We start from the raw sequence: 12,375 nt of genomic DNA on the forward strand, positions 1-12,375 counted from the left end.
AAGGTTCCAATCACTTACAAGCTAACAAGTTATTATTGTTGTGTTTCTTGTCATCCGTGATCTGATGGTAGGATTCTTGTCTTTTGTCCAGCTTCTCCTCTCTGATGTTTTGTTGCGTCACATCTGCCTCCGCTATGCGCTCCGTGCTCGGCGTGTCTGGATCAGGATTCTGGAAACTATAGTCGGAAGGAGCAGAATATTTCAGCATATCGAATCAAATCAAAACTAAATTAATCAATCAATCAATCTCAAGGGAATAGAGCATGTTTAGTTGTTTTTTAGATGAAAATTGAAGGTGGTAACACACAAACAAACAGCAACTGAACGTGGTGACTCCAGAGTTTAACATCATCAAATGATTTTTGGCCATTAATTAAAAATCATGGTTATATTTGCACTTTTGGGTGGCTGACCACCTGAGGATAGAACCAAATCAAATCAAATCAACTTTATTTGTATAGCACCTTTCCTGCAAGGAGATGCAACACAAAGTGCTTTCCAGAATTAAAACAACCAAGTGTATACAGTAAACCTCGGATATATCGGACTCGGATATATCGGAAATTCGCTCACAACGGACAGATAAAAAAAGAACCAATTTTTCTGTAATGCATTTCCAATAAAAATTCATTGCATATATCGGATTTTTTATAACGGATTTCGCCTATTTCGGACAAAATCTCCAGTCCCGTTCCAATGCATTTCCATGAAATTTCCCTCGCATATATCGGATGGCCGCATCGTGGCGCTCCGATTCGCCGAATCGTGACAGGCCGCTATACGACGTCGTTTGCAGCGTTTGCAGCGTTGCCTGCGCGTCCAGGTACATTGGAAACATAGTCAAGGAAGTGCCTTTTTATAACGGATAAAATCCCATTTACGCATATACCGGATATAAATCCCATATATGCGTAAAACGGACATTTTCCGGTATACGCATATAACGGATTTCGCTTATATCGGACAAAACCAGTGGGAACAATTGAATCCGATATATCCGAGGTTTACTGTATAACTAAGCCATCGTTATAAGCCATGTTACATAGCGATATTTAATCACCGCATCTAACTATTGACATCGGACAGTGTCTTATGCTGGCAAATTCACCATTGGATCACTATTATCTTGGAATACTGAGGTATTACTAATAATATCTATTTATTCTCCACATTACTGTTATTCATTCATTCATTCATTCATTTTCTACCGCTTTTTCCTGTCTTCGGGCGTAAGGCGGGGTACACCCTGGACTGGTGGCCCATTCAATTAATTATTCAATTCTATTAACTCATTCAATCCCAATCGTTAGAAGACCGGACATTTTAGACCATTTTGACTCATCTTTCAAGGTACACAGAATGGTTTGTTCCGTGGTTATATGAACATGGAACCCACCAAAAGAAAGAGTAGACTCTCGTCTTTCATCTGACAAAAATGTTTGTTTCTACCTTTTTCTGTTCTTTACTAATCAGTAGTAGAACATCAGGACGTTTCAGGGAAATATCAGTTCCTGACTAAAAAAGGAAGAAAATCAGCCTTTTGTGAAAAGATCTATCCATCCATTCATTTTCTACCGCTTATCCTCAATAGCGTCACAGGGGTGCTGGAGCCTATCCCAGCTGTCTTCGGGCGAGAAGCGGGGTCCATTCTGGACTGGTGGCCAGCCAATCCCAGGGCACATATAGACAAACAACCATTCACACTCACATTCATACCTATGGACAATTTGGAGTGGCCAATTAACCTAGCATGTTTTTGGAATGTGGGAGGAAACCGGAGTACCCGGAGAAAACCCACGCATGCACGGGGAGAACATGCAAACTCCACACAGAGATGGCCGAGGGTGGAATTGAACCTGTGAGGTCTGCGCGCTAACCCCTAGACCACCGTGCCGCCCCATTACTATTATTATTATTATTTATTATTACTTATCTTCTTTTGTGTCTGTTATTATATGGGAGCCAGGCAACGACATTTCGTTGGCAATTTCACTACTGTGTTTTTGTGCAATGACAATAAAGGGAGTCTATCTATCTATCTACTTAGGGCTTGCCTGAGCGTGATGACGAGCGGGCTCCATACTTGAAATACATGACTAGGCTATATGACATGTTATGGCTGTGAAAACATTCATTTTGATCCTATTGTGGTCAAAGTCGTGTTGCATATGGTGCATTCTATGGCTGAAGAACAAGCTGCCCACCTGCCTCGCAACCATAAAAGTCTAAAAAGAGGTAGGATTCTACCCGAAACCCCCCGCCAAAGTAACACGACAGAACAGCCAGCGTGGTCTGTCAATGTCTAGAAACATTTTTTCAGATGAAATGGAGTCATGTTCATTGCGGTTGAGTATAAAGACAAAAAAAAAATAAAATAAACACATACACACCTATTTTCATTGGCGCATGTAATAAAGGAGCTTGTCACGTCTTCTTCTGTGCTTGTGTTATCTTCAAAGTGGCGAAGGTTTACAATCTCCACGTGCTGGGTCTCCGTGCCGATGTCCAAGATCAGTGCCCTCTGCCGCTCACAACGCTGAAAAATGCAACGCAAACATGAGGCGACGTTATCTGCAGATGTGCATGCAGTTAACTCACTCGGTCGGATTTGCACGGAGAAAGCGGAACACACAAAAGAAGAATTGCAAATTCAGTAAATGAACCTTCATTCAAACAACGTGCCATTAAATAGACAAATGTCCAAAAGCACGTCATGAATATTTCACAAAACTAAATAATGCCACAAACTCAGCTTCGCTTGAAAGCTAGCAGGGTCAAAGTAGAATTCCTCTCTCACTAAACAAACAAACAGCTTTATTTACTCTTATCCTGTAGCACAGATACATCCTTTTTCATATCTGCAGTCACCATCGGACTCTCCCGTTTACTTTGACACCAAGATCATCCGTGTAGACCTCGGAGATGAAGAGGAAAATATCATTTTTGTTGCGTATGTCTTTTTCCAACCAAACGGCTGAGGGTTTAAGACAGGGGTGGGCAAACTCCGGCCCGGGGGCCACATGCGGCCCACCAAACGTTTGAACCCGGCCCGCCAGTTGCTTTTAAGTATTTCAACTTTTAACATACCAGCTGGCAACATGACTTTCAAGTCGGATGTCTTATTCAGTAAAAAAAAAAATAAATAAATCGTAGTTTGATGTGGTCTGATGTTTAAAGTGCTCCTGAAAAAAAGGAAACAAGAACATATAGCTGATAGTATGACAATTAAAATTAGACAAATAATTCAAGGCGTAAAATTATTAAAAAATATTTAAAAACTATAAAAAAATATTAAAAATTATTTAAAAATATTAAAAAATGTATTAAAAATTATTAAAGAAATATTAAAATTATTAAACATTATTAAAAATTATTAAACATTATTTAAAAATTATTAAAAATTATTAAAAATTATTTCGAAATATTTAAAAATATAAAAATCATTAAAATTATTAAAATTATAAGCGTAAAATCATGTGTGTTAAATATATGTTCTGGCCCCCCGCACAATTTTGTTAACTCAATGCGGCCCATGAGTCAAAAAGTTTGCCCACCCCTGGTTTAAGAGGTTAACAGATGGTCCACCCACTGGCCAGCATCCTCCGGTCCAGGCTGCATCCAGATGATGAAGAATACAAAGGCAAACGTGTTTTCATCTACGGTTCTACAAATCTTGTTAATGTCCCAGATTCAATCACCTTCACCGGCTATTCCCTTTTGTTAGCAGCGGTTCAATGTTTAACCCTCCTCTTGTGTTTGGGTCAACACCAACACGTTTTACATTTTAATGCATAAAAAGAATCACATAATATTTGTTTATTGCATTAAGGCTTTTTGACTTTGTCAGGAAACTCTATTTCAACAAAATAAAACAAAAAAAAATACATTTTAAAATAGTCTGGTTGAAATTATGACCACTGTATTGTTAGGGTCGGTTTGGACCTGGTTTTTCATTTCATTCATTTTTCATTTTGACTGCTTTTCCAATATAATAGCAGAAAAACTATGTCCAGACATGTGATGTAAATTCACTCATTTGATTGGCTGATTTCATATTTACTATTTGGATCATGGAAAGAATGGCAAGTACAGTGAACCAAGTTTATATTCAAGTTATGTTGCTGAAAACAAGAACTTTTTCTACCTTTTCTTGACATTAATAATTCATTCATTCATTCATTCATTTTCTACCGCTTTTTGCTCACGAGGGTCGCGGGGGGTGCTGGAGCCTATCCCAGCTGTCTTCGGGCGAGAGGCGGGGTACACCCTGGACTGGTGGCCAGCCAATCCCAGGGCACATATAGACAAACAACCATTCACACTCACATTCATACCTATGGACAATTTGGAGTGGCTAATTAACCTAGCATGTTTTTGGAATGTGGGAGGAAACCGGAGTACCCGGAGAAAACCCACGCATGCACGGGGAGAACATGCAAACTCCACACAGAGATGCCCGAGGGTGGAATTGAACCCTGGTCTCCTAGCTGTGAGGTCTGCGCGCTAACCACTAGACCACCGTGCCGCCCGTTTTTCCAATATAATAGCAGAAAAACTATGTCCAGACATGTGATGTAAATTCACTCATTTGATTGGCTGATTTCACATTTACTATTTGGATCATGGAAAGAATGGCAAGAAGTACAGTGAACCAAGATTATATTAAAGTTATGTTGCTGAAAACAATAACTTTTTCTACCTTTTTTTGACATTAATAATAATGGGTCAAAATTGACCCGAACACCATCAATGTTTCTTTATTGATTAATACTAAAATGAGAAAATAAATAAAACTAATTGATTTAAGAGACATGTTCTGTATCCCTCGGTAATAGCCAGGTAACAAAATAATCTTTCATTTATGAATATGATTCTTGATCAAATGATCATTTGACCATTTTTGGAAATAGAAATGGAGGGGTATAGTGACAAAAAAAGGCCTACATGCCCACACCAAAAGTATTAAAAGCAACATTTTCATGGATGAGGAAGCATAAGAAGGTAACCAAGACATGAGAAGCTAATTTAATGGTAACTTATTATTTTTAGTGTATTTTATATCTGATTTAATACATGGGTCAAAACCGACCCGTGAACATAAGAGGTGATACCAGAAAGCTAAGACAAGAGGAAGGTTAAGGGTCAGGCTTGGCACTATTTACAGTAGCAACCAAGTGAAGCTCAAACAAATATGTTAACTCTATGCACGGTTTTTACACCAAGTGCCACAAAGCATGCTGGAAAGCTGGAAGCTCTCCTTCTGTCACCAAGTCTTGCTAAAGTCGGGTTCAGTTGGTTTTCTTTAATGGAGGCTGACCGTGGCTCTCGACTTCCTCCACATGTAAAAGTCCACGATTATCATATTTTACAATATCATATTTCATACTACAAACTGCTTATTGGACACAACTCAACATCAGTAAAGTTCTAAAAAGCTGGTAGGACAATAGAAGTCCTTGAACTCTACAAAACTAAAAAGAAGTACTAGAGGTATCAAGACTTCTCTACCTCATTTTCGGCGTCAGCATTGGTCTCGGATTGCAGCGGGCATCCACTCGGCAGGGTCCTCTTCCTGTCCTGCGATGCCTCTTCACATCGGTCCGTTTCCACCTCCTCTAATCTCTGCATCTCCTGTTGATTGAAACAGAATCCTTTCACACAGCGGTCATGGTTTATTTGTTGCTTAAGAAATAAAGCAACATCGCAGTTACACGACGTAACATGTCTGAAAAGGTGTAGGAAGAAGTCGAGCTTATTAATCCTAAACAGTAAGAAATGCCAGAAACAGAAGATAACAGTCAACCACAGTCTGGACCTCCATGCAAGATGTCACCTGGTGGATCGGAGATGATTGTGAGAAAGGTGAGGCAGCAGCACAGAATTACAAGAGCTGGTGTCAAGAGTTTTTTTTTTGAGGGGGGGGGCATTAGTAATACACCTTGCTGTAATGGACTGAGATCCTGCATGGTCCCCCTGCTCATGAAGACATATGTACAGGCGTCCCTCGCCACTTTGAATTTCACAAAATTTTCCAAAGATGTATCCATAAATCATGGATGGAATTGAACTCGGGTCTCCTAAATGTGAAGCCTGTGTGCTAACCACCCGGCCGCTGTGTAGCTCTGATTCAGTATATTTTTCAACAAAATAGTAGTCATGCCAAAATGTTGTGTTGCTGCTGGATGTTCACAGTATCTGAGTGATACTGTTGTGGGGGTGCTGGAGCCTATCCCAGCTGTCTTGGGGCGAGAGGCGGGGTACACCCTGGACTGGTGACTAGCAGCCAATCCCAGGGCACATATAGACAAACAACCATTCACACTCACATTCATACCTATGGACAATTTGGAGTGGCTAATTAACCTAGCATGTTTTTTTTTTTGGAATGTGGGAGGAAACCGGAGTACCCGGAGAAAACCCACGCATGCACGGGGAGAACATGCAAACTCCACACAGAGATGCCCGAGCGTGGAATCAAACTCAGGTCTCTTAGCTGTGTGGCCTGCCCGCTAACCCCTCGTCCACCGTGCAGCCTTCTCACAACGTGAACGCATGAAATTCCATCCACCTGTGATGTCGTCAGCGTATTTTCTGTGCTCTGCTCATTATGAACTGCCTTCAGGTGCTGCAGGGCCGCTTCCAACTCCACTGGGTCCGCACAGGCTCCCTCCGCATGGGCCCGGGCCTGATGACATACACATTTACATCCCACACATATGTACATCCACACATACATAAAACCCCACAGTCACATGCTTAGCGCTCATATATCATTTGGATGCCGAAGGTGTGAAAGAAAAGCACCCAAGAGGACAACGTTACCTGCAGCATAACGTAGGGGTCATCTTTGCTGAAAGACTGAGACCGGGACAGAGCTTCTCGACGCTTTTCTCGAAGACACGAGGCCTCCTGGTGTCTCCTCATCCTTTCTAATTGCTCCTCAACACTCATCCTGGGTCGGCCCACTTCTCTCTCCCCGTAGCCCACCTGATCTATGGCACTTCTGGGACGATCCTGCAAGGACATATTAACAAGAATTAGCCATAATTAAACTATGGCAGTTTGTGACATGGTTTTCCTCCATTTGTGCAAATTTATTTGGATTCTTTTGTTTTTATATTTGTAATTTTATACTCAGCTGCTGCAGCTTGACTACAACGACAATAAAGCCTTCCTGCATGCACAAATCGTCTTCCAGTTGCAATAAAAAAAGGGCATTTTGTTAGTTGATGTGGCAGAAACCAGGTTAACATTGCAATGTTTTTACTTTGAAGCTTACTTTGCACTGAACAGGAAGTCACTGTGTGCACACATTACTGCTGTGGAACTAGACGGTTGCTATGTTGCTGCTGCTGCTAACGATAATGACAAAATTCATAATACATGTCGAGGTAATTAAGTAGAGAACCAAGGACATACCTCCAACTTATTAAGAAGAATTAGCGATAATTAACCTATGGCAGTTTTTTGACATGGTTTTCCTCCATTTGTGCAAATTTATTTGGATTCTTTTGTTTTCATATTTGTAATTTTATACTAAGCTGCTGCAGTCATTTCCTTGTATGTATTGACTACAATGACAATAAAGCCTTCCTGCATGCACAAATCGTCTTCCAGTTGCAATAAAAAAGGGCATTTTGTTAGTTGATGTGGCAGAAACCAGGTTAACATTGCAATGTTTTTACTTTGAAGCTTACTTTGCACTGAACAGGAAGTCACTGTGTGCACACATGAATGCTGTGGAACTAGACAGTTGCTATGTTGCTGCTGCTAACGATAATGACAAAATTCATAATACACGTTCGAGGTAATTAAGTAGAGAACCAAGGACATACCTCCAACGTATTAAGAAGAATTAGCGATAATTAACCTATGGCAGTTTTTTGACATGGTTTTCCTCCATTTGTGCATATTTATTTGGATTCTTTTGTTTTCATATTTGTAATTTTATACTGAGCTGCTGCAGTCATTTCCTTGTATGTATTGACTACAACGACAATAAAGCCTTCCTACATGCACAAATCGTCTTCCAGTTGCAATAAAAAGGGCATTTTGTTAGTTGATGTGGCAGAAACCAGGTTAACATTGCAATGTTTTTACTTTGAAGCTTACTTTGCACTGAACAGGAAGTCACTGTGTGCACACATGAATGCTGTGGAACTAGACGGTTGCTATGTTGCTGCTGCTGCTGCTAACGATAATGCCAAAATTCATAATACATGTCGAGGTAATTAAGTAGAGAACCAAGGACATACCTCCAACTTATTAAGAAGAATTAGCGATAATTAACCTATGGCAGTTTTTTGACATGGTTTTCCTCCATTTGTGCATATTTATTTGGATTCTTTTGTTTTCATATTTGTAATTTTATACTGAGCTGCTGCAGTCATTTCCTTGTATGTATTGACTATAATGACAATAAAGCCTTCCTACATGCACAAATATTTCTTCCAGTTGCAATAAAAAAGGGCATTTTGTTAGTTGATGTGGCAGAAACCAGGTTAACATTGCAATGTTTTTACTTTGAAGCTTACTTTGCACTGAACAGGAAGTCACTGTGTGCACACATGAATGCTGTGGAACTAGACAGTTGCTGCTGCTGCTAACGATAATGACAAAATTCCTAATACATGTCGAGGTAATTAAGTAGAGAACCAAGGACATACCTCCAACTTATTAAGAAGAATTAGCGATAATTAACCTATGGCAGTTTTTTGACATGGTTTTCCTCCATTTGTGCAAATTTATTTGGATTCTTTTGTTTTCATATTTGTAATTTTATACTCAGCTCATTTCCTTGTATGTATTGACTATAATGACAATAAAGCCTTCCTACATGCACAAATATTTCTTCCAGTTGCAATAAAAAAGGGCATTTTGTTAGTTGATGTGGCAGAAACCAGGTTAACATTGCAATGTTTTTACTTTGAAGCTTACTTTGCACTGAACAGGAAGTCACTATGTGCACACATGAATGCTGTGGAACTAGACGGTTGCTATGTTGCTGCTGCTGCTAACGATAATGCCAAAATTCACAATACATGTCGAGGTAATTAAGTAGAGAACCAAGGACATACCTCCAACTTATTAAGAAGAATTAGCGGTAATTAACCTATGGCAGTTTTTTGACATGGTTTTCCTCCATTTGTGCATATTTATTTGGATTCTTTTGTTTTCATATTTGTAATTTTATACTGAGCTGCTGCAGTCATTTGTTTGTATGTATTGACTACAACGACAATAAAGCCTTCCTGAATGCACAAATCTTTCTTCTAGTTGCAACAAAAAAGGGCATTTTGTTAGTTGATGTGGCAGAAACCAGGTTAGCATTGCAATGTTTTTACTTTGAAGCTTACTTTGCACTGAACAGGAAGTCACTGTGTGCACATATTAATGCTGTGGAACTAGACGGTTGCTATGTTGTTGCTGCTGCTGCTAACGATAATGACAAAATTCCTAATACACGTTCGAGGTAATTAAGTAGAGAACCAGGACGTCATGGCGGTCTCAGTTCAAAACATACCAATCTGGATTCAGGCTTTTTGGTCTTCCTCAGGGTGACGTAGGAAGCGATAGTCGTGGACTCGGGAGGGTTCATGGGAGATTTGGTCCGAGGTGCAACAATTCCAACCGGGTAGGGGGGCACAGCTAGAGGAAGCACATATAAAAGATGCCTAAGAATGTATTCCATTTCACAAAAGATGCTAAATTATGGGGAAAAAAAAAAACGGAATCCATATGTTTTCTATGCCGCTAATCTTACTGGAGCCTATCCCAGCTAACTTTGGGCAAGAGGCTGGGTACACACTGGACTGGTCAAATTATTGTTATAAAACTGTTGTTATAAAAAGGCTTTCTGAATATGTTTCATGGCTAAAAGCCTTAAAATTATGAAAAAAAATTACTTTTCTAGCGTGTTGTATAGGAATTATATCAATTGATATAGGAAGTACAGCAATAATATTTGAACTGCAATATTTCATACCCTATTACAGCATTAGAATTGTTAAATTAGTTTCAAAATCCTGACCAAGGCCATTTTGGGGAAGCCATATTCTCGCATATTGACAACCACTCCAATATCTACTTGCCAGATTGTTGCCTGCGCTAATTTTGCTGTTAAGTTGAACTTACCGAACGTCTATAGGAGCTGAAGTGCAAAACCTCTAGAAGTACCTTTTGAGGCCACAATGTCGTCATTCTCCACGCCACTTTCGCTCTTGTCCTTGTTGTCGCCGTTGGCTTCATCCACTTCCTCTTTGACTGTGGTCAGCTCAGGTTCACTCTTATATAACCGATAGTCTGGACCTTGCTGTGAGGACACAGATGCTTTGAGTACAACCAGGCGGCAGCATTTCAGACACATGCAAGTACACATGCAAGTACACAGTAAGTACATCTGCTTTATTCATCTCTGACCAAGCAAAAACACAACACAACAAAAACACAATCTTAAACGACCATTTTGGTTACCATCGATGAAAGTACTTTGAAATTCATATACATTAATATTGTCTTACTTTGTGAAAAATAAATCCTTTTCATACACTATAATGTACATTTAAATACAGTGGAATCCATTTATGATGACGCCCCTTTGACTGACTGAAGCGGTTGTCGACATTACAGAAACTAGCTTATCCTTGCATATTTACTTGACGTAATAAAAATGGGTGATAAGTCACGAGACGATAAACAAGATTGGGTCTACAAGAAACAAGATTTTAACTTTCCTTTCAAGAAAACTATGAATATATATATAAAAAAAATATTACAGTCTATAGCAGTCCACTAATTTAATTCCTTCCATGTTACCTTGCATTGCTCCTCTCAAGGCTACACTCTTCTGCACTTTTGTATGTATGCTAGCGGCCTCGCCTCCGCCCACTGAGACAGACTGTATGACTAACAAAAAAGGGCTCACTCCGTTCATGGTGTTGTTCTATGGGTCTGATTCCACAAGGTGCAAAAGGAGTAAACACCGGTGGGATGTGGGAGACGAGGGAAACACACGCACCAGCACCCGGCGATATATCGAGGCTGGCAAAATGATGAAGTTCATTTATTTCACAATCTAAAAAACAAATCATGAAATCATGTTTTGTTTCCATACTGTGGTAGAATCCAGGTTAATACCGACATTCTATATTTTGAAGCTTAATTTGTGCTGAAGAGTCGTAATTATGTTATTATGTTATTGTTGTTGTTTCGGGCTGCTGAGCAATAATGAAGTTAAATGTTGCCATAAACAAATACATTTTTCAAAAGGGGTCGACCATGCGTGAACCAGTACTATATGAGTTGGTCTACATAAACAGGTTCCACTGTGTATATATATATATATATTTTTTTTTTTAGCATGCACCAACAAGGCATGCATGCACAAGCCACAAATACTGCATGTACAAACAAATGCATTTGTTTGAGTACCCTGCAGGTGAGAGACTGAGTGACAGTGTGTATGAATCACAAGGAAAACAAAACAATAACACAAAAATGAAATGCAAAGATTGCATAAACCCTCACTGGACCAGGCAGCCTGTGTTTGTGAAAGAATATAAAGTATATATGTATGTATGTATGTAAGTTTCCCTTGCATTGTGAGGATTGGATTTCCAATGGGAATAAACAGGAAAACACAGGACCATATTATGGAAATACAACTTTTTCATTGCTTATGTAACAGAATTATACATATTTGGGCCCATCAAGTGCCTGCAAAGCATCACGTGTGAAATTGCAGAGCGACTTTTCAGATTTTTAGCTGACAACAGTTGATGTTAAACGTGGCAAAGTTAAAAAAAAAAATAAGTAGCCATTCGGTTCCAGACATTCTGTTGTACTGTATGAGTGAATGTGAAATTTAAGGATGAATGTAATCCTCTTGCTCTGTATGTCTCCCCGGCGGCCATGCTTTGTCGTGCTCAGGAGCCGTCCTGGTAATGCCGGAAGTTGGTAAGCATGAGACAGGACTGCCTCCCAAAACAGGGCTGTTGATAGAGGGTTAGAAGTGTGCTAGAATTCTTCATCCTTGGGAAACTTTTATCCAAAGCACGTCACAGACAAACTACGAACTCTCTTAATATGTTGCATAAGATGTTACATTAAAATTAAAGCGGGGGGACAGAGCGGCTAAGTGTGTGGACTGGCACGGTCCAAATGGCCGATTGTGTCTGAAGTCAGCCCTAAATCCTAAAATGTAATCTCTTTAGGAACTGTATCGTTATATCATTACTTAGTAATATGGAAAGCAGGAAGTGAACAAATGTAACAGTTAGTGATTGTAAAAGTACCAGATGGAGGGGTAGGATTTAATAAGCTTTGCTTCTTCCTACTCCTTTTGGACATGTGGAACTGGGAACTGATTATGGGATG

General features: G+C 39.7%; 1 protein-coding gene across 14 annotated transcripts in view; it reads right to left on the bottom strand.

The window, feature by feature from the left end:
- The window catches only part of LOC131126458 (pleckstrin homology domain-containing family A member 5-like), an 81,203-nt gene that overhangs the window by 798 nt on the left and 68,030 nt on the right, over positions 1-12,375 (bottom strand). For 12 of the 14 annotated variants that reach the window (XM_058069013.1, XM_058069001.1, XM_058069010.1 and 9 more), the window contains 7 exons: positions 10,177-10,312; positions 9,524-9,648; positions 6,823-7,014; positions 6,569-6,685; positions 5,509-5,631; positions 2,391-2,536; positions 19-176 (listed from right to left, as the gene is read on the bottom strand). In XM_058069013.1, coding sequence (XP_057924996.1) covers positions 19-176; positions 2,391-2,536; positions 5,509-5,631; positions 6,569-6,685; positions 6,823-7,014; positions 9,524-9,648; positions 10,177-10,312 — 997 coding nt within the window. The other 2 variants (XM_058069004.1, XM_058069012.1) reach the window with 2 other exon arrangements.

This window comes from Doryrhamphus excisus, chromosome 3, assembly GCF_030265055.1.
Source record: "Doryrhamphus excisus isolate RoL2022-K1 chromosome 3, RoL_Dexc_1.0, whole genome shotgun sequence".
In the NCBI taxonomy this organism is placed as follows: Eukaryota; Metazoa; Chordata; class Actinopteri; order Syngnathiformes; family Syngnathidae; genus Doryrhamphus; species Doryrhamphus excisus.